Source organism: Pisolithus orientalis (genome assembly GCF_024613125.1).
Source record: "Pisolithus orientalis strain OTSU chromosome Unknown F5J12scaffold_21, whole genome shotgun sequence".
Classification (NCBI taxonomy): domain Eukaryota; kingdom Fungi; phylum Basidiomycota; class Agaricomycetes; order Boletales; family Pisolithaceae; genus Pisolithus; species Pisolithus orientalis.
In genome coordinates, this window is record NW_026260802.1 from 54,050 (window position 1) to 76,390 (window position 22,341).

Here is a 22,341-nt window from a genome sequence, read left to right on the forward strand (position 1 = left end):
AAATATGCACTGAGACATCCAAGGACCCCAATGTGACTAGTTGTCTGACTACCCCTCTTCTGTATCCCAAACAGAGTATCCAACACTTGGTGGATAATAAAGTTGAAAAAAAGAGCTGCAGAATATGGATTTGAAGCACATTCTCTGCATGGCAGTTACTCTCAGGCCCCAGAGAGGAGTTAAAGTTGTCCATATCAATCTCTTTGCCTGCAAACACCTGGACAATGGGATTATGAATATCAACAGGGTTGATCATTAGCCACAGTGATGGCCCACTGAACACAAGACACATTCCCCAAATCATACCATGGTATTGTGTGCAAGCATTGTCTGAGCCCTTGACATGGCCATTGGCAGCTGTCACATGATGGTGTAGTGCACAGACTCATGTGTTTGTTATGCATTGATGTCTAGCCTCTTTGACTTCTGCCTTTTTGAGGTCATTGGCAGTGATCAAAGACATTGCCAATGCATCCTGTTCAAAGTCCTTTCATTGCATCTGAAGGCACACTGAGTGCATCACATCCTGCTTTTGAATGAGAGTGAACACGAAAAATGGGAATGAGTGGTGAGTAGCAAACTGTTTGTCATGATATTGCAATGCCCATTGACAATGTTCACACAGGCTCAACTTTGTCAACTGATCATCCTCAATCCCCCTGATTCCATATGGAAAGAGGGTGGGGAAAGCAGCTGAAAGTGGATTGGGACACCCATTCTTTGCAGCATCAGACCTGAAATCCATGATAGGAGTGGTACCATGGTGCATGACACAACCACCCTCTTGCATTGAATCATTCAGGTTGGCCAGAGCATGTGCCATTAGCTCCGAAGATGACATCTTTGTGAGGTCTGTATTGCTTACAGCAAGTACATGCAGAGGTAAGATGTCTCCTAACCAACCACATTGATGACTGCTCAAACCATTGGCAGGATACATGAACACTTACCACCATTGTTGATTCCATTGATGCCATCATCCAGTATCACCTCAGCATCATCGTCCCCCACCATTAAGTCAGCAGTCTCAGGTGACATGTCTGAGATATGGAGCACAATAGGTAAGACAACTGTTACAACAAGACATTGGAGGGGACATACCCTCACAATCAATCCTGTCAGACATCACATAGCCTTCTTGCTCATGGACAGTGGTGAGCTCATTGTCATCTAGGCAAATCATGGCCTCAATTTCAGGAGGTACATCATCATTGGGAAGTTCATTAATATGTTGCTCAGAAATATTGATGTTGCCATAGATGTTATTGTTTTCATGCAACCATTGCAGTGCTTCATGTATTGTGTCTTGATGGACATGGAAGGTGAGGTATAGCCAGTTTGTTGGTAGCCATTTGGTGCCCACAAAAGTGATTGCAAGAATGTTGCTCATAGAGCACACAGTGTGAGGTAACATACATCCCTGCACCATGTCTGCAATAGCTGAACTGTTGATTTCATATAGCATCACATTACCAGCCATTGCCCACTGCAGATGTCTAGGGTTGAAGGAGTGTGATCCATCCCTTGGGTATAACTTGAACACATAGCAACAAGGATAGTGACATGCAATGAGGAGAGTCTCTAAAAATGTCAGCCTGCACAGAATGAGAGGTGGCTCCCCAAGCCATAGGTTGTTGTTGAGGGCCAGACATGGTAAGCAGTTTGCATGCAAGGCCCTGAGGCAATCATGACATGCCCACCCATGGCCAGCATCATCCACATGTGCCCCCAATATTAGAAGACCACACCATAGCAAGTGAGCCAGATGGGCTTTCTGTGGACATAAATGTTGTTGTATGTTGGGTATGTCTATCACAATTCACATCTCTCCATCCTTTCCCATGGTTTCCTGAGCACAGATGATGCAGGTTGCATGTCATAGTGCATCATTGCCAGTCATGTCAATGAACCTCACAATGCAATTCTGTGTCTCTTGCATGGTAGGCAATTGCACATACAGGTGCATGTCCACACGATCAACTTCATTGTGTTTGATAATGCTTGCCTTCAGCACAGAGGGTTCCCCCTGTCTTGGACATTTTGCTCTGAACTACACCTGCCACTTGGCATTGGCTTCCCATTTGCGCTTCAATGCAGTGTTGTCTTTGGCAGCTGCTGCCAGATGAATGTGCTCTTGGACATCCTTGGGAAGCAGAAGGATTGCAGGACCAAGATTGGCCCACTTCCTCAACTTTGGTGACAATGTACCAGAGGGAATGGCCTTGAGTACTTCTTGGTGAGTGAGGTGTCCCCACAGCTCAGGCATTTGTGCTCAGACTTGCTAAGGACAGATTTACCACCTGTTTTATACATCACTCCATCCCCTTTCCCCAAATGCCCCTTGGAGTTTGACATTCCATGCCTCCCTTTAAAAGAAACAGTTCAAATGTGCCCTCACACCTTTAGGGTACCTGCCAAGCATCTCTTACAGACAATGATCATGACATCCAGTGCAGAACCTACCAATAGAGCCCAAGGGCAGGCCAAGATGGCCACTGTCAATGCAGCCTTGGATTCAAATGCAGTAGATGACATGACAAATTCCACAGAGAGCAGCATGCCCCCAGCACTAGCCAAAATTGTAGAAGATCTGAAGCAGAGCAATGTGGCATTTTACACAGCCACACCAAATATCACGAGTTGAGGTGAATTTTTTATGGGGGGCCCATCCAGTGATGTAGCAGTCATTAAAGGGAGTGGGGATGACATTGTCAAGATGATACTCAGTGGCATCTTTGAAATCGACCATCAGGGCTTTTTTATGGGACCTGAGGGGGGCTTTTTTCCATCAAATGCATTCAACAAGGAGATTGTTGACATGAAGCTGTTGTGCAATCTAATCACCATTTGGCATGATTCTGTATATGGTGCAAGCCAACATGACTTCCTAGCAGTCATGGCTAACTTGCGAGCCTTAGAGAAGCTCATTCCATCACAAAAGGGTGAGACCATACTCTCATGTGTGCAGGAAGCCCACAGCCAGGTTTGCATTTGCCTGAATCACATGCCTTTTGTAGTATGCCTGTTTGTCTCACTGGAGACAACAACACTGAGCCCAAATACCAGACCAAAAACATGGACACTGACCCTGAAACAGCCATTGATGATGGTGGGTTGAGGTGACCAGTGGGCAAGGCTGATGCTGATGCTGTCAACAGAGATGAGGATGACAGACTGGCCAGTGCAGGAGCACCTGAAAGGGGCACTGGCACATGCAGCCAAGACACACAATATCTCTCCTCTTCCAGTCTTTGATCTTGATGGTGAGAGTATTGACCCATCAGATTACACTCTCAAGCTCTCCAGCACCATCATTTGAGTGCACTTTGCACTGATTCACTACTCAACTGGTGGGGACAAGAAGTCTGTCTTCATGGCTGTTGTTTGCAACATGGTCATCCTGTGAGAGCCAGTTGCTGCTCCTGTGAATCCACTGAAGTAAGGGCATGGGATTGGTGAGAGTGGCATCAGTAGTTTGGGCAACAGGCCATCAAAAAATGCATGCAGGGTGTGTTGATCACAGCAATCCATGCCATCACCCCCTAATGATGACTGCCTACAGATGTAAGTAGCATAAAGGAAGATGATGTGTAACATCGAATATTGCAGTAAACAGAAAGGCATGATGTTGTACAGTGTGTAAAATTGAATTGAGGCACTCTTGATGCAGATCATTTAATATAATATCTGTCAATGCAACATACATCCATACAGTGATGGGCAACAATGCATGTAAAAGCCTGAGTACATCCACTACATTGCAGTTGCCCTACATACAATTCCATCATTGTTTGTTTCTCTTGAGTGAGAAAAATTCTCAGTCAGACTCCTCTTCAACTTCTACAAGGGCACTCCTTCTTACAATAAGCAAACCACTGGGGCAAAGACAATGAGACAAGGTTGAAGATTTGTGAGCAGACTTATGACTCATCATTGATCACAAGCATGCATGGTCATTGGAATGTGGTGTCCATCCCACAGACCATGCCCCCCAACATCCAGTGTAGGTCCAGGATGCCCAGATGGCTGAAAAATTCTGGCTGTGTCACAGTGACATGTGGAAATGTCTCTGGATCAACCCACATACAGCCTCCATCTGTCACAGTGTGAGTCTTGTTGTGACATGCATACCTGAACCTATGAGACTTGACACATGGTTTGAATGTGAAACCATGTGACATGTATTTCTGCAGTGGGGCAATGGCCTTGCAGTGCAGTCCACTGTTATAGAGGAGCATGGGATTGACATGAGAGCACACCCACATTGTAAGAGCAGGATAAGTGCAGAATATGCAATCTGCAGAGACAAAGTTCATGACAGCAGTGGTGTGAAACTGGAAAACAGGTGTGATGGAGGCAGCATTCACTGAGATGATGACATCAATCTTGTAGTGACCCTTTGAGAAAGCATGTACTGAATAGATGGAGGTCCCTGCATACCCAGCCACATCAACAGAAGCAGGCTCATGCAGATGATATCCCAGACCAACCAGAAGATGGGCTATGAGGTTCTCTGACTGAAAGGGAACATAGATGTCTAGGTCAGTAGGAAGCCACAAAGTAGAATATGTATAGCTGGCAGGCAATAAAAGATGCAAGGCCATAGATCCTGAAACAACACCATCACAGGTGCACAAGATGTCACACAGGACAATTGGGTTGGTGAAAAAACCCCTCCCCATGTTTCAGATGTGAGTCTTGAGATGTTGCTGTGCCACCTCCACATGAGCTTGACAAGTGGACACAAGGTTGAACATGCCAAGAAGATCACAGTGCCCAAGAACCTTGTTGATGATATCCAGATATGAAGGTGTTGTGCCCCACTGGGGGGCCATGAAGTTGATGGCAGTGGACATCAAATACACTTGCCCCTCACATGCAATGCATGCTTTTGTATCCCAACCTAATAGGAGATTGGCATAGGAGCATAGAGGGGCTGAACATGTGCTCACTTTAGGGGTCAGAATGGTGCAAAAAGTATGCCACTGATAACCATTATATTGCCCATCAATGGGGGGCTGGCTTCCACTGTATGCTGTTTCTGATAAATGCAGTGGATCAGATGTGATAGGGCCAGGGTGAGCACAGCACACATTGTGACAGCAGTCATGCATGTGGCAGTCATGGCAGGCCAAATTTTGTGCCAGTGGAGGCCCAATGTGCACACTGGGTTTGTCAAACTGCCATCAGAGGAACACATACTGCACAGAGAGCCTTAGGGTATATGGTTTGATGGCCAATCTCCATGTGCAATGTAGTCAATTCAAAAGGAAAGAGTGAACATAATACACCAGTAAAATTCCATTCTCCCAGTTATCCTTGGCCCCCCAAGTGTCTTGATGCCATCAATGGTGTCAACCATGGCCAAAGTTGCCATACTGCCTTTGCACCTTACCCACAACTACAGAGTCTCTGATGCCATGACAGCTGGATATTGCCAGTTCATGCTACATTGAACATGAGCCTATGTGTCCAAACCTGAAGAGGGATGCTTACATGTCCAACACCTCCAACAAATTTGCAATCTCATCCTCAGGACAAATACTGAGGGCACAGCCATTATCTGCCACATGGACATATATGTACATGGCATTGTCATGGTCCTCCACATGGTGCAGCCAATCAAAGTAGATGACATAGATGTCATCCTCTACACAGACAAGTGTTGAGTCAATCATGGAATCAGGGGGAAAGAGGTTATGCACATCAATGATTTCCACATGGCACTGGGTGCATGCATTAACACTAATGGCTAGAGGGCCAGAGCACAATCCAATGATGAATGCCCAGATGTGAAATGGTGGGCTTGCATGGGAAATACTGTTCATGGTGGGAGGAATTTTGCAATCAGGTGGGCTGCAGAGAAGAACAAATACACACTGACTTGCAGAGGGGGGGCCCCTCTCATCATGCATAAGGGGGGCTGACAATGTGACCTGCAATAAGATGTGGAAATGTGAGAGCCCCAAACAGGGTGTGGCTTTGCTCACCATCAACACATTGCCTCAAAGATTGAAGTCAGAAAGAGGCTCAGGCATTGCTGCAAGATGAGTGGGTGTGCATGTTGCGAGGTTGCCCATGGTGATACTTCGGATTGGTGGAGCTGTGGAGTACCATGCTGAGGCCCAAAATATGATAATCATGGCAGACCAAACAAACATTACTGATTTCAGGCTGGAGTGACCTTGTAAACAAGGTGATTGCTAAGGTGATTGGTAAGACTAGTATTAGTAAGGGATGACTAAGGTAATGGAGACCAGGACAGGGAAAACCAGGGACAAGACCAGGGAGGGTTTAACTGAAGTGACAAGCACTGCACAGCAGTGTTCACCATGCTAGGACATCTGGGGATAAGGGATTGATGAGGCCAAGGCTGGACTGAATGAATGCAAGGCCAAGTCCAGCCAGGGTCAAGACATGGTTATGACATCTCATTGCAATTCATACAAGTCCCCAACCAATACTAACAACCCTGTTTGGATGGATTCATGTGGCAATGCATTTGTTTTCATGCAAAGAAGTCTTCTTTGTCTTTGGAATTTACAAATTGTAGAAGGGGCTGTAGTCTGTTGCAAGGACACATTGGAACTGAAACCTGTTTCCTGGAATTAGGGTCACAGATTTCTAGAGACTGTTCACCATCAGGGAAATCATGAAGGATGCTGGAGAGTAGGCAGAAGAAGGGTTGACTGAGCAGTAAGTCAAAGGGCATGCAATCAATGACTTTGATTCGGAGATGGGCTTCAACATTCCCTATGCACAAGATGGTATTCTCTATGACCCCAAGGGTGCTTTCTTTGGATTGGTTAGTGGCTTTGAGTGTCATGGTCATGTCAGTATGAAGAGGGGCCTCTAAGGCTTCCCACAACTCCTGTCACAAGGCCACTACTTGGCATCCACTGTCCAGTATACATTCAACATGAAGTTTGTCCATCAAGATTCTGTCAACAGCATGCAAAGGAGCCATAGCAAGGCCCATGCACTTCCCTTTGGTGTCCCTGACCCAATACTCCTTGTAGGATGCCCAGGCAGCTGAGGGAGTCACATCTGATGCAGTTTCTAAACTCCCAATCATTATCTTCTTCATCACAGTCAGTTCCCTGACCTGCTTGTGAATCTCTGGACTGACAGCTAGAAGGGTCTTTAGTGGAGATTTCCATCTTCACATCTAAGACCTGGTTTACAATCCACTTGGTCACTGCAGCCTCATCCAAGCTGCTTTGGTAATGGAATTGGGGCATGGAATTTGTAGTGGGTTTAAGTTTCTGGAGATCCATGGGGTTAGGAGCAACTGGAATTTTTCCAACCACTGGAGCTTCTGAGGAAGAAGCAGAATCAGCTGGCATGGAATTGCCAACTGGGTTAGAGACAGCTGGCACATTGGATGGCATGGGGACTGCTACTGGAGATCTTTGGCAATGGGCTGGGATTTCTATGCTGTCAAAACAAGCTGTCCTCTTCTTCTTGATGGCATTCTTCAACTCTTCTACCTGCACATAGGCTCTTGCTAAGCACATTGGTCCTCTTCATTGGCATTCTCCTCTAGATCTTTGTCAACTAGGTAGGAGGAAGGGTGTGGGTTGACTTGAAATTTTGAAATTCTGAGGCTTCCTCATTGCTGAAGAACATTGTGCTGATGAGATGGGGAGGAGTATCATGTCCATGAGATGAGGTCAATAGCTGGCTGGAATGCTGCACAGAGAAAAGGATTGCTGAAGTGATGATCAAGTTGCACATGGTGAGGAAGTTGTCAGTCTTTTCTTTAAAATTCCTGCCAGCTGCTGTCCTGGGGATGTCAGAGCCATCTGGCATAAAAACTCTTCCCCCAATCAGGGAGCATTTCCCTGCTTGTATGTATTTGTGGCACAGGGTGCACTCTGCAGTATGGTGGCCATCAGTCCCCCCACAAAAGAAACACTGTGGATCAAAAGAACAGTGGAATTGACCTTCTTGACCTTGTTGAGGAAGTGAGGTGGACCAGTTGTTGAGTAACCTGGACATACTCCCATTTCAAGATAGTCAGAACAATCAATGAGGAAGTTAGTGCAGAATTCTGAGGAAACAGTGCCAACAAGTCTGGCTGAGGGAAGTTCTGTTTGGCTCCACTGAGGAGATAGTTGGTGTGTTTGTAAACTGTATCAAATTTCCATGGCTCATCAATATTGTGGTCTGGGTCAGAAAGTTGCAATTGTGTGAGCAAAGAATTCCAGAACCTCAGGGGAAACCCCTCTAGGAATTCCTTGTTGATATAGTCTTCAGGGAGTTTCTTCTTCTTCTGAACAAGGCTGAGGATGCATCTGAATTCCTGGACATATTCCCTGATATCTTCCAGGACTCCATTGGCTTCTGAACCTGATGGTAGAGTAGAGTCTCAAGGTCAGCTTTGGTATAGTGACAATCTTTTACCAAGGCACCTGGGTAGTAGTTCAGGAGTTCTTTTGGGAATGCATCACAGTCATAGAGGCCATCAGTTTCAGTGTCTAAGGTGGACCAAAATTCCACCTCATCATGGTCTGCATAGTGAATGACCCAGTCAATCTTATCTTTACAGAAATGAGACCAGTGTCAAGGCAGAGTTGTTCAATGTCTTTGAGGTAATGAGTGATATCTTCTGTACATCTGGAAAACTTTGGGGCTTTGTTGGAACTGCTGAGTGGCATATCTTTAGCTCCAGACATTATGCAGGGTGGTGCAGGAATCTGGTTTGGAATTTGAGGAACAGAAGGTGCAGAATTTGAGAGAGACAAGGCAGGGGCATTCTGTGTGGGTATTCAAGTTGGAAGGGTGATAATGGAATTTATGATTAAGGAGTGGGAAGGAAGGAGTAGCTGTTCAGTGGCTAGTTCTGAATTGCTGGATGATGCAGACAATGAGGTAGTTAGTTCTGATAGAGGCAAAAGTTCTTGACACTCAGCAGGAGGAGTGAAGGGTTCATCAAGGTCAAAACCTCTGGGAAATGCTGGGTAAAACAATGGGGACTCTGGGCTCTGAAATATCTTGTCTAAACTGAGTTCTGAGTCTGACAAGTGTGGTTCTGAAATGTCTCTGGGATCAGCTACCAGGATAAAGATTTCTGATGAAGAAATAGATAGTCTGCAGAAGGGCTCTAGGAGCTCTTCAAGTGTGGATCTTTGATCAATCAGTCATGGGGATCTCCTTTCCAGATCTACAGACCCCTTGCAGTGGGCTCCAAAATGATTTGTGACATGACTTCTAGGAAGCATGCAACTAGAGGAAGACTGTAGGGGGAATTCCCTAGGATTGTCCCAAGGGGTGCTGAGTGGAAGGAGAAATCATAGATAACACTAGAAGGGGTAGGGTATATGTGTGAGGATTGTGGAAACTAATTCCAGTGGATTGTTGATGCACAACAGCAAGTTTGGTATATGGACTTCCAAGAGGCAGTTTTGTGACAAGAGGAGTGTATCTGAGACAAGGGAGACATGAGGTGAGGTGCAATGGGCTAGAGGATGCAGGAGGCATGGGAAACACTGGAGGCTCTGTAGATGCTGTAGACTCAATAGACACATTTAGACTCTGGGGGCTCTTGGACTTGCAAAACACACAGATAGTGACTCCAAAAGTGGTTGGGTATTTTTCTGACACTATGGTGGAATTCTATAGTACATGGGATGTGGGTACAAGGCAGAGTAAAGTGGGGCAAAAAACTAAAAGACTGGAAAATAAAGGAAAGGATGACAGATGTCAGCAAAGTACAGATGCATGTGGAATAGTCCAGCAAGTGGTAAATGAGCATAAAAGGAACAAAGGCAAGGGGGGGTATCTTCCAACAGAACATGGGTATGTGTACAGGTGAGAGATGGAGTTGGCAGGAAGACAGAACTGCAGAAGGGAAGAGCCTACAGGTATGAAGGATGATCTGCAGAATTTGGGAGACAGGGGGAACTGGTGTTTTTTTAGAGGCAATTGGCATGGATTACTGGTGATGTGGCTGAGCAGTGGCTTGGATGCAGAATTCCAGATCAGCTTATTGACATCTCTGGGTGAATGTGGAATTTTTCAGATCTGCTTATTGATGACTGGGGGACATGTTGGAGGTCAGGAGAAACTCTGAAGCCAAAAGGGGGTGTGATGAAACATGAGGCAATGAGCAGGAAGAATTCCAAAGGCATAGAGCAATAGGAGCTTGTCACAGAGGCAGCAGAATTTACTGATGTTTCCTGTTTCAGCCTCAGGGATTATACAGCTCCCTACACCAGGTGTCCTTGTGGCCATGCCCATTTCAGGCACTTGTTACAATAGTGGCCTTTCAGGCCACATCTGAAACATGTTATGTGGGATTTGTCTTTAGGGGTTCCCTTCCCCTTGCCCTTCTACTGGGTGGTTCCTATCTCCATTGGGGTGCTGGCCCTGGGCTGAGTTCCCATGGCAGTGAAGCCATGTGGTTGGTTTTGTGGCCATACCCTCTGCAAAAAGGCCATCATGTATCAGTGGTTTTCAAAATTACCAGCCACCAGCCAGAGCTCAACTACATACTCTTTGTATGGGGCCTTCCTTTTGCACTGCAGGTGCATGAACTACAACACCTGCAGGTTATTCATCATTGTCTTCTAACTACCAAATTCTGCCAGGAAGGCATCCATTCTGGGAGATCCCTGCCTCACTTTCATCATCTTCTTGCATGTCCAGTCCCCATTGTTCATGGGCTGATGGTGTGCATTGAGGTCAGCCACCACCTCATCTAAAGTTGTCCAGTTACCATTGGCCAAATGGTAATCTAACTTGGCCTGTGCATGTGCCCCTGCAACTGGCCTAGACATGCAAGTCCAGAAGGTCATGCAGTCCTGGCTTGTATAGTGGTGGACAGCCACTTTGCAGTAGGCTCTCATCTCAATAACCCACTCTTCATATTTTGCAATTGAGCCATTGAACTGGCCTGGATTGGTGACACCTCTCTTTGAGGGATTGAAATTTGCTGTTTGTGCCACAGCTGGCATGCCCATATGTTGTTGCATGGCTTGTGCCATTGCTGCTGCCATTGCCTGAACCATCACCATATCAATAGGGGGCAGGGTGGGGTCCATTTCTGCTTGTTAGTGGGATCAGTCTGTGAAGGGGACAGTGGATGGTGCAACAGTTTCTGAAGTTATAGGGGGTATTAAAAATGTACCTGAGCTCATTCAGGTCAGGGGAGGGCAAGGGCATGGGATAAAGAAGTTCCAGAGTTACCTCACAGAACAATTCAAGAGGCAGAAGGGGGAGCAGGGGGAGCAGAGACAAAGAGCATGAAAGGCATGGGGTGGAAAGTTCCCTTTTTACAGGGAGGAGTTTAAGAGGGAGACAGAGCTCAACCTCTTCCTTCTTGATGGTTGGAATGGTGGTAACATAAGGTAAAGTAGGCATACTACTTGCCAATGATGTATGAGACCACTAAACATGTAGCTTGTTTGCTGTCATGCACCTGATCAATCTCCTAGCAATAGGGAGAGACCAGCCTGGCACACTATGCAAACTATGGTGGGTTTGGGTACATCAACTATGGGTCTACCTCTGCTGCCATGCAGGAACTATGGCTATATATGGCTCAGTGACTCTGGACCTTGCAGGTCCTCTTGATCAAGAATTGCCCTGCATACACCAAGCTCAACCTCAGGACAGTGTATATACATACAGTAAAACTCCCTAAGACACTTGCCCAGCTGGCTTCATCACTTGGGTGCTCTTGGTCACACTGACAGAAACAAAAAGAATCTATGGGTGGAACTGCCCACTACAACTATTGTACTGCCATTGACCCTTTGCACAGGGTATTAAGTGATAGGGGAGAAGTTGTAATCTAGTTTGAGTGAAGCAATCAAAGATGTGAGTCTTCTCAGCTAACACTTCAAACCAGAGAGAATGGGAGTGGGACCTATTGACTGAGTACCAAGCCCAAAATGAACTAGATTAGAGAACTAGCTATGACAAATGACAGGACTTATATACTGCCCTACAGCTTGGTACATACTGCCATGAGAGAATTTTTGAGAAAGAAGTAAACAGAAGAGAAAACTATGCTATTGGTCAGAAGGCAAACATGTGGCACAGGTGAGGTGTAGCCTTACCAAGCAACAAGTAAGCATGAAAGAGTAAGGAACAGAGAAGTCCAAGATGACTAAGCATCTCCTAAATGGTAGCCCTAACCAGAGGGTGGATATATATAGGCAAGTAGGAAACAACAAAGTGAAAAGTCTACCAGTCATTACAGCTCCTGTCAACAAGACCTGTTCAAAGGCAGCTTTTCCACCATGGCAACAGGTTTACTGGATGACCATGGTGACATCAAGATGCTGGACCAGGTTGAGGAAACTCCACAGGTCACAATCCTGCCCAAATGAACAACAGCCAAACTTGTGGAATGGGTGCAGATCCTGGCAGCATGGGTGGATGATGAAGAAATTGAATTAGGCCAAATCCACTGGTTGCTAGGGTTGCTGAGGATGTGCATGGAGAGGCAGATTGGCATGGCCCAGTCAAGACAGGAGGAGCTTCAAAAGCTGAGGGACAAGCTCTAGGATCTGTGAGTGCTATGCTTTGTACTATATGTACTTATGTCCACAGAAATTTTGTATGGTCCATAAAATGCAAATAGAGTCTGCTTTCTGTATTGTATTCAGTCTAAAGTCTGGCAAGGAAGATTGTCTCAAAAAAAGTGTAGCAGGATTTTATTTTTATTTTTATTCTTATTTTTTAAGACTCTTTTGACTTGTTCTTGTGAGTGGTGTAAGGAGAGGGATCTCCCTACTAAGGGATTGGGTATTAATTCCTATTTTATTGTTTCCTTACTTACTGTTATGAGTACTATACTTTAGTTATATAGTTCGCTTTTTTTGTGCTTAGCCAGCACTCACTTACAGTCTGTTCCTACTGTAAGTTTTCACCAATAGACAAGCTACCCCAAAGACAAGAATGAGCTTAAGACTGCCCTTGAAGTCCCCAGACATCCCCTTTGCTCTTTGCTCAGGCTATAGAGGCCCCTTGGTCTTACTCACCCCCTCAGATTCTACTATTCCATCCTCAATCCTCTTAATTAATCATCCCTCACAGCAGTGTGGTTTTATATGAGACAAAACCAGTATACATAAACAAAAAGAAAAAAAATAGAGAAGGAGAGAAAAGAAAAGTGAGAAAGGAAAGAGAAGAACACACTATTCATCTGACTCATCCAAAGGGATGCCAGCAAGTGTGGGGTCTGGTATCAATTCATCTTTGAGGCAATCTAGGTCCTGTGTGGAAATTCCAATCAACTGAGTGACTTTGATATGCATGTTATTCCATGGGAAATAGGGGTCCTGCTTCAGGTCAGTTGACTAGGGTGCAGAAGACATTCAATTATCATCTGTCTAAAGTACATAACAGCTCTTTTTACGTATTTAGTCCATACTCATCTGTCATGGCAAGATACATGTTTGATCTGAACATCTTTATGGTTCCCTTAAAGGGTGCTTCCAATCCCTGAAAGAGCTTCAAATCCAAATACAGACTCCAGAAGACTTGGAGTATTGTAATGCATGGGTGCAAAGTTGTCTGGTTCTCCATAACATGATCATAGAAATTGAGGAGGACCTTGGTTTGGCATCATCAGCTGAAGAGTTTGCTGGGGCATTTCCTCCCTCTGATGAGGATGAGGAAGGTGAGGACACAAGTGGTCAGGGAAACTACATTGGATCAGAGGGGCAGATATTTAGGGATGCACTTCTTATCAAGTTACTTCAGCATTTAGAGGTGTAACACATCCTTGAGTATGTAAATATATTTTGTTTTTACATTACTTTGTTCTGGTGCTCTGGGACTTGTTCTGGGCAGGTATGACACAGACAACTTCACAGAATTCATTCATATTTAGTATATACCATGGTCTACATTGAATATACTAGGGGGGGGGGAATGCTAGAATGCTAGATGATTATGAGAAAATGACCATGTACTGTATTCAGAAGGTGAGGTGAACATCCTGACTATCAGTTGAAGTACCTTGGTCCTCACCACCTGCAATGCCTTTCTGCAATGCAAGATTCTGAATGTGCAGCTGCTCCAGCTGAACCACAAGCTTCATCTTCTCAACCTCCTGAGCTGCCATCACTTGCTTGTGCACGTGCAGCTCACATTGCATTTGCAACCAGTGCTTGTGATCCTCCATGTGAGCAGACTTCCTGTCCTTCTCCTTCCAGTAGTCAAAGTCCATTTGGGAGCACTTGTGCTCCAACCAATCTTGCTGCACCTGTTGAAATTGCTGAATGAATGACATCAATGTTGAAGCAAGGCTCACCAAGCCAGTCAGCAGGGGCCTCATGCCCATGCTTATGGGACAGCTTGGATGATGACAGCTTGCAGCCACTGTTGTCAGATGGCACAGGGGAAGATGAAGACATATGAAGCCCCAAAAAAAGATTTTATGATGACATATCTGAGTTGGATGACTCATCCATGTTCAGAGTGGAAGCCAACCTGGGTTTCAGAAGAGGGGAGTTGTGCTCGAGAGACAGGTGCATTGGCTGAATTTTTGGGCAGTGGGACATGAAGGGGGCAGGGTTGTCATTCAGACTGATGGGATCCACCTTGTCAGCAATGAGAGGGGGGGAGATGGAACACCAAGTGATGGACATTTAATCCCAAACAGTGGGGGTGATGGCAGAGCAAACAATGAAAGATCCACCCTGCCAGAGATGAAAGGGGGGGCAAATTGAATGCCAAGTTGGTTTCTGAATAGGGGGGGTGAAGGGATAGCAAGTGATGGCCATTCAGATCTGAATGGGGGGGAGACAGGACAGCAGGTGACAACTGTTGATCAAATGAGGGGAACAATGATGAATGCAAGATGGCAGAGGAAGGCAATGGGATGGGAGGCTTGCCAATGTAGTCTACAGTCATTGCCAGAGAATCATCTGCAAAGATTAAGTTAGAACTACTCTCCCCTATTTCACCCTCTTCCAATTCCAATAGTACTAGAGAGCTAGGTACAGGAAGGCTGTCTGAAATAGTGTGAGGGTTCAACTGCAATTTGAAGAGTCCAACTGCATGAGCAGCAAAACTTTGGCCACTATCAGCACCACTCCACATGCTGTTGTATGCAGGGTTTGTGTGGCACCAGCCATGCAGGTCTCCCCACCATGGGAATTCCTTCTGAATACTGTCTGGAAGTGATCAGTACACTGACAGTGGGTGATAAAGGTGTGGTGACATACCTATGTATAATATTTTTTGTGCTTGTGTTGCTTGCAAGATCATCATAAGTCCATCCAGCACCTGTCTGCCCAAGCAACATGATATATTGCTGATATTTCTGCTTCAAGCTGCAAACTCTGTAAGTGAAAACAGAAAAAAAAGGGGGGGAGGGGAGAAACATACACATCAAGACAACTTTGAATCAGACCAGCAAATATACCCAGATTATCCTAAGTGAGGGTGTCAAGTCTGGGCCTACTCTGACCAACTCCAACATGAAACAAGGTCTGGGGAGAGGTGTGGAAGCAAGTCTGACACAGTCAAATGGAACTCCAACTAGTGGAGGATTGGCAGGAATGAAGTCCACTGAGGCAGAAGCAGAACAGAGTGAGGGTGTTGGGTTTAGCTCATGTGCAACCCCCTTGTATTTCAGAGGTAGAGACCAGACAGAAGATCAGAGATAACTCCAACAGACAGAAGACAGAGAGATACAGAGTAGGAACTTAGGTGATATTCATACTGAAGAACAGCAGAGTACTGTACAGGCTTTTATACTACTACAGAGGTACAGTAATCAGAATCAGAACTGACATACAGAGACTCATAAATTTTCAAGTAAAAACCTCCTGGATGATGAATGAAGGGGAGATGGGGAATATATGATGGGTAACATAGAACAAACCAAACAGGAAACAGTCTAGGCACTGAACCATGAGGTGCATGCACTGTGGAGTACCTGACTGTGTGCTGTCAAGGAGAAGTCTGAGAGCTGGACTGGCAAGGGTCACATGACCCACTGGAAGATGGTCCACATGGGCTGACAGTAGGCAGGGTGGAGAAGACTTGCAAACAACAGAGGATGGGCAGAGTTGGTGTGGAATGAGTGGAATGACCAGCAGAGTAGGGTGTGGAGTGAGTGGGGACTTTGGATAAATGCATGGTTGTGACAGTGCCCCCCCTTAGGGCCTGAACCCCTGAAGGCTGCATGTACAGAACAAGATCAGCACAAGTTGATTATTTGAAATTGTTTGATGCCTTGAGGACAACAGGTTGAGCCACAGTGGAGCTCCATCAGAGTTTGAAGAACTGCTTAAAAACATGTGTTAGGGCACCGAACCTTCATATCTTATCCACCCATCATCATGTCCCCCCAGTGCCAAACCAAAACCCCCCAACCCACCACTGGTCACTCTCATGACTACTCCCAGGTCACTGACAATGACCTAGTCATCTTTACAAATGACTTGACCAACACCAAGTGGGAGAAGACCATGGAGAAGGCCTACCAACAAGAAGAGGTGGAGCAGAAGGAGACAGAGTGTGAGATGGAGCACAAGGCCAAGTGAGAGGAGGCCAAGCAATGAAAGGTGGAGGAGGCTTGACTGGAGGCAGAGCAGAGGGAGAGAGAGGAAGAAGAGGCACAGAGAAAGAAAGTGGCAGAGGAAGAGGACACACAAAGGAAGAAGGCAGTGGCAGAGGAGGCAGAGAGGCAGAAGCAAAGGGCCTTGGAGGAGAGGGCCCAGGCTGGGCAGAATGAGGCCACCCAAAGGTGTGTAGTGGACCACTGCAAGTCAGGTGGAGCTGACTTGCAGACTTTTTATTTATTTATTTTTTATTTCTACAGGTTATGTGGCACTGTCTATGATGCCACCACCACACAGAGGGTCCCCAGGGCCTCTGTAGTAGTCACCACAAGCAGGAGGTCCCCCTGTGAGCAGTGCATAATCAGCAAGATGGTGGGACTGTGTGAGGTGAGGCAGGGCAAGGCCAGGGCCTGTGTGCCCCACCAAAACAAAAAGAAGGTGTGTAGCTGGATGCAGGGACAGCCAGCAATGGGGCCCCTGCAGAAAAGGGTGGGTACAGGGAGCTCCTGAGGGGAGAAGAAAAAGCAACTGCAAGGGAAAGGGAAAGGGAAGGAGAGGGCAGCAGAGACAGAGGAAGCAGATGATGAGTGTGAGGCAGGAGAGGAGGAGGAGCCAGCAATGGTGCACAAGGGCCCCTCAGGGGCAGAAGCCTTGTGGTGGGCAGAGTGGGAGTGGGAGAGGCAGCTGCAGGCTGCAGAGAGGTACCCAGAGGTGCACAAGAGGGCTGTGACAGCCTTCAAGAGAATGGAAGAGGTGGCAGAGTGGACAGCTGATGAGTGGGGGCTGTACCACACATGGGCAGAGTGGGCAGAGATGAGGAGAGAGAGGATGCACATGAGGCCAGGGTGGCCAAGTTCAAGTGCACAGGGGGAGGCTGGAAGAAGCCACAGTCAGAGGCAGTGGAGGACAGAATTGAAGAGGTGGATGAAGGTGTGGAGGGGACAACAAGGAAGAGGAGGAAGTCAGAGGAGAGCAGGAAGGTGGTGAAGGACAGGAGATGGAGGAGTAAAGTAGAATTATTATTTTTTGACTTTGTATTTTGTATACTACTATGAAATAGACCTTGTGATTTTTACTTTGATTCTGAGAAGTGAGACAGACAGGTGGAGAAGATTCTAAGGTACTTAAGGGAGTTTGGAAAGGGGGTGGAGTTGGTCTGTGGAGGAAGATTATAGGGGCAGAGTACTATAGCAGAGGTTGATACAGGCCAGGTTTGTGTGGATAATGTTCATGGAAAGTGGAGAAAATGTCAGAGACATGATCTAGCTCAGTTGCAAGCAATTAAGATGTTTCCTCATCAGTGTTCTTGTAACCAGCCCAGTGGACTAGGTACAACAGTTGACAGTGGTGGTGACAGTGGTCCACCTTAGAGTCTAGTATCTCTGATACTTCATACTCAAGGTTGCTGTCAATGTCCACTGGTTGAGGCAGAGGTTGTTGTCAGTTAGGGAAGGGATTAGCCACTGTGGTTTCCAGTTGTGAAACATGGAAGACCAGGTGGATAGAGTGCATAGAGTCAGGGAGCTTTGGGGTGATGGAGTGTGTACCTGGCCTGGCCAAGATGGTGAACAGACCTAAGTACTTTTTGGAGAGTTTTTCTGAGGAACAAGTGGAGTGGAAGTACTTGGCTTTGACATAGGCCTGTTCTCCAACCTTAAACTCAGGTGGAGGTATGTGTTTGGCATCTGCTGGACCCTGGTAGTGCTGCTGAGCAGTGGACATCTTGGAACAGAGGAAGTCATGAAGGGTGGAGAGCTCAACAACATAGTTGTGAGCCTGCAGAGAGGTGAAGTCTTGGTTGGGGACCACAGACAGGTTAGGATGGTACCCCTTGTTGGCAAAGAAGGGGGAGACTCCAGTAGTCACACTTGGTGCATTGTTAAAAGTGAACCCCACTAGAGGTAAGAGCTCAGCCCAGTTGGCTTGTTGATAGTTACAGTAGATGTGGAGGTACTGCTTGAGGGTCTGGTTTGTTTGCTCAGTCTGGCCATCACCTTCTGGGTGGTAACCCAAAGTGAAGGGAAGATGCATATCAAGGGCCTTTCCTAGGGAGCAGAAGAAGTGGGAGACAAACTCTGGACCTCTGTCAGAGGTGACATTAGCAGGTACCCCATGCTTGGAGAAGACATGGTTAAGGAAGAGCTTAGTGAGTTCAGCAGAGGTGATGGAGTCATGGGTGGGGATGAACACTGCTTGCTTTGGGAGGCAGTCCACTACCACAAGGATGGCAGAGTAGCTGTCAGAGTTGGGGAGGTGCTCAATGAAGTCCATGGAGGTGGGGTTCCAAGGTCTTTCTGGGATGGGGAGTTGCTTCAGTAGACCATAGGGGCAGTGACATGGAGTTTTGCTCCATCCACAGGCAGTGCAGGACCTGATGTAGTTTTTCACATCAGAGTGGAGATTAGGCCACATGTAGTCTCTGCAGATGAGTTCTAAGGTGCAGTTTTGCCTGAAATGGCCTGCCAGAGGGTGATCATGCTTGAACTGAAGCCCTTGAAGGCAGAAATCATCAATGTCAGGGATGAAGATGCAACCATTGAGGCAGAGAAGACCATCAGAGTCCAAGGACCACCAAGGCTTAGTTGGGGTGGGGAGATGGCTGGCAGAGACAAGGTCAGAGGGTAGGGCAGAGATGATGTCAGAGTGCAAGCACTCAACATCAAAAACCATGGCAGCATGAAGCACAGGTGCCATGAGGGTAGTGGTATGGAGGGACAACACAAGTTGCTCCTGTGTAAACATAGGGTGGAGATTGTGAGGATTTACCTGCATGTAGTCCCTATCCCCCCTTTTGGGTAGATGTCCCAATGGCACATAAGTGCATTGGTCTTGGCTCCTTAGTGGCCAGGTTGGAAGTGGATAGAAAGGTTAAACTGGGAAAGGTACTCTGACCAGTGGGCCTGTCAACAGGTGAGAACCTTAGAAGTGGAAAAGTACTCAAGGTTCTTGTGGTCCATTACTATGTCAACAGGTAAGGCAGAGCCTTCTAGGTAATGCTGCCAATGGCAGAAGGCCTTGAAGATGGCCAACAGCTCCTTATCATGAGTGTCATAGTTGAGTTCTGGCATGGTCATGGTGTGGGAGTAGAAATGACTGGGCAGAGTTCACTGTCAGAGCAGGTGAGCAACAGGATGCCAGCAATGGCATAGTCAGAGGTGTCAGTTTCAACTGTAAGCAGAGCATCAGGAACTCAATGAGTGAGAACAGGAGCAGAGCTGAAGGCATCTTTTAGGCAGAGGAAGGCAGAGCAACACTCCTCAGAAAAGTTCCAAGGAGTGCCCTTTCATGTGAGGTGAGTGAGAGGAACAACAATGTCAGAGTAGTTATTATTGAATCATCAGTAGAAGTTTGCAAAGCTGAGGAAGGACTGGATGCTCACACCTTCTGCAGCTCAGGCCAGTTGCAGACTGCCTGAACCTTCTCAGTGGACATGGTGAGACTGGAGGGAGAGAGGATGTACCTGAGGTACTTGATAGAGTCACAGTGGAACTCGCACTTCTCTGGCTTGGCATAGAGGCCATGCTTTCAAAGTCAGCAGAGTACCTCTTTTATGTGGTCACAGTGCAACTCCATGTCCTGCAAATAAATTAAAATGTCATCAAGGTATACCACAACACAGACATCAAGCATGTCTGCAAAGATATTATTGATGAATTGCTGGAAGTCCACAGGCACATTAGTCAGACCAAAGGGCATTACCCACCACTCATAAGAACTGTAGCAAGTGTGGAAAGCCATTTTCCATTCATCTCCATCTGCAATGCAGACTAGATGATAGGCATGGTGGAGATCAATCTTTGTGTAGACTTTGGCATGGCTCAGAGAGTTGAGCAAGTCAGAGATGAGTGGCAGCAGATAGCAATCTTTTTTCATGATTTTATTGAGCCCTCAATAGTCTATGCAGAGGCAGAGTGAACCATCCATCTTCTTTATGAAGAGGACAGGGGCACTGTGGGTGGAGGTGGACTGCTTGATGAAACTGTAGCCAAGATGCTCATCAATGAAGGTGCAGAGAGCTTCAAGCTCTGGCAGAGAAAGAGAGTAGATCATGCCAATTGGCAGAGAAGCTCCTTCCTTGAGATCACACATGCAGTGTGGCAGAAGCTCAGTAGCCTTGTCTTTGCTAAAGACATTGGCAAACTCATGATACTCAGGAGGGACCAAGGAGAGGTCAGGAGGTGGAGGGGAAGCAGAGGACACATGTAGCTTCACATCATTGGCAGAGAGCTGTAAGCAGAACTGTCTAGAGCTGGGGAGAGCACAGGCTCTGACATATGCAGCAGCATTGATGAGTGAAATGAGCAGAGCAGAGCATGGCAAGTCAGTCAGGGGTGCAGTTGGAGCTGCAGATGGAGTGGAGGGTGTCAGATCTGGAGTGGAGGTTGCAGAAGAGGGTGTCAGACCCAGAGCAGAGGGTGACAAAGGCACCTGGGGTGTCAGCATTCCCTGCAATGGTGGTTTAAACAATATACTGCCCAATACCCAGTCAATCAACAGATTGAAGCAGGTGAGCCAGCTGTGTCCTAACACCAGCAAACAAGAAGAATCCAATGGAGTAACATAAAATGAAATGGAATTGACATTGCCAGAAGGAAAATGGAGGGAAAGATCTACTTCTTGGGAAATGACAGCATTTGTACTACCATCAAACAAGTGGAGCAGAATTGGCAGAGAAATGGAGGAAACAGGGATAGCATATTTTTTGATTATGGATGGGTCATTGGTGGAAAAATGGAGGAAAGAAGAGATGGGTCTACAAAGCAATGAGAAGAGCCAGAATCAATCAATGCAGAAATAGTGTCAATGGAACAGTCAAGAAGGGTAACAGATGGAAGTAAAGAATTGGGACTAGAGAGAGCAGACACATTGAGTTGGATGTCCAGTTGTGCACAGTTGGGGTCAATGCTTCCTCCAGGCTGTGCAGACTCCCTGGAGGAGCAAACTAATTTTTTGGCTCAGCCTCCTCTGTGGGCAGAGTAGGTGGAGCTCCAGCTGTAGCAGTGCAGGCTTTGGCTGCATGAGAGGTTGACTTGGGACAGTCCTTAGTGGAGTGGCCAGCCTCACTGCAGGAGAGGCAGAGATTGTTCTTCATCCTACACTGGCACTCAGCAGAGGTGAGCTTGCCATCCTTACCCAGGAGATGGGCAATGTCAAACTTGGATGCATCAGACCTGGGTGGATCTTCTGTTTGCCCTTGCCCTTGGCATCAGACTTCAGAGCAGAAGAGGAGGAGGACAACTTAGACTTATTGTCAGAGTTAGAGAACTGTGACTTGTCAGTGGCAGACTTGGTGGTGCATGAGACCTCTACTTTGCTCTCCCAGTAGCACACATTGATGGTTTGGGTGAGTTCATGGAGTTGTGCAAGGGTAGAAGGTTTTCCAACACAAGCAATCTCATCCTTGATGTGGTCTGGAAGTCCACTATAAAAGCAGTGGCAGAGTGCACCAACACCATAGTCCTTGACCTGTGAAGCCCAACAATTGAACTCCACAACATATTTGGTGATCCAAGAACTGTCCTTCATAGTGAGGTTCTTGAGATGCTGGACAGCATCAGCTATGGTATCATGTGGACCAAAATTAGTCATGAGCTCATGTAAGAACTCAGGGTAGTTGTCCATCCACAGCAGACAGTCATAATTTTTGGGGTTTAGCAGGTCCAGCTCAAACCAAGCCAGGGCCATACCCTTCAGATAGGATTGAGTGAAAGTAACCTTTGCCCTGTCAGAGCAGAATGTGCAGGGGTGGTCCTGGAAGTTCAGCTCACACTGCATGAGGAACTTACAGAGTTTCTTTGGGTTGGAGCTGTTG

At 46.6% G+C, this 22,341-nt stretch overlaps 3 protein-coding genes across 3 annotated transcripts; 1 reads left to right on the plus strand and 2 right to left on the minus strand.

The window, feature by feature from the left end:
* Positions 1 to 3,018: 3,018 nt before the first annotated feature.
* Positions 3,019 to 3,319, plus strand: F5J12DRAFT_894106 (uncharacterized protein; the record flags this gene model as incomplete). Its single annotated transcript, XM_051747709.1, has 2 exons — positions 3,019 to 3,109; positions 3,159 to 3,319. 2 exons carry the CDS (start codon positions 3,019 to 3,021, stop codon positions 3,317 to 3,319), a joined length of 252 nt encoding a protein of 83 aa, XP_051598559.1.
* A 634-nt stretch (positions 3,320 to 3,953) lies between these two features.
* On the minus strand, positions 3,954 to 4,604 carry F5J12DRAFT_723006 (uncharacterized protein; the record flags this gene model as incomplete). Its single annotated transcript, XM_051741422.1, has 1 exon — positions 3,954 to 4,604. The coding sequence occupies one exon, from the start codon at positions 4,602 to 4,604 to the stop codon at positions 3,954 to 3,956; it is 651 nt and encodes a 216-aa protein (XP_051598560.1).
* A 9,329-nt stretch (positions 4,605 to 13,933) lies between these two features.
* On the minus strand, positions 13,934 to 14,299 carry F5J12DRAFT_783839 (uncharacterized protein; the record flags this gene model as incomplete). The annotated part of the gene is made up of 2 exons (XM_051742926.1): positions 13,934 to 14,221; positions 14,270 to 14,299. 2 exons carry the CDS (start codon positions 14,297 to 14,299, stop codon positions 13,934 to 13,936), a joined length of 318 nt encoding a protein of 105 aa, XP_051598561.1.
* Between the last annotated feature and the right edge of the window lie 8,042 nt (positions 14,300 to 22,341).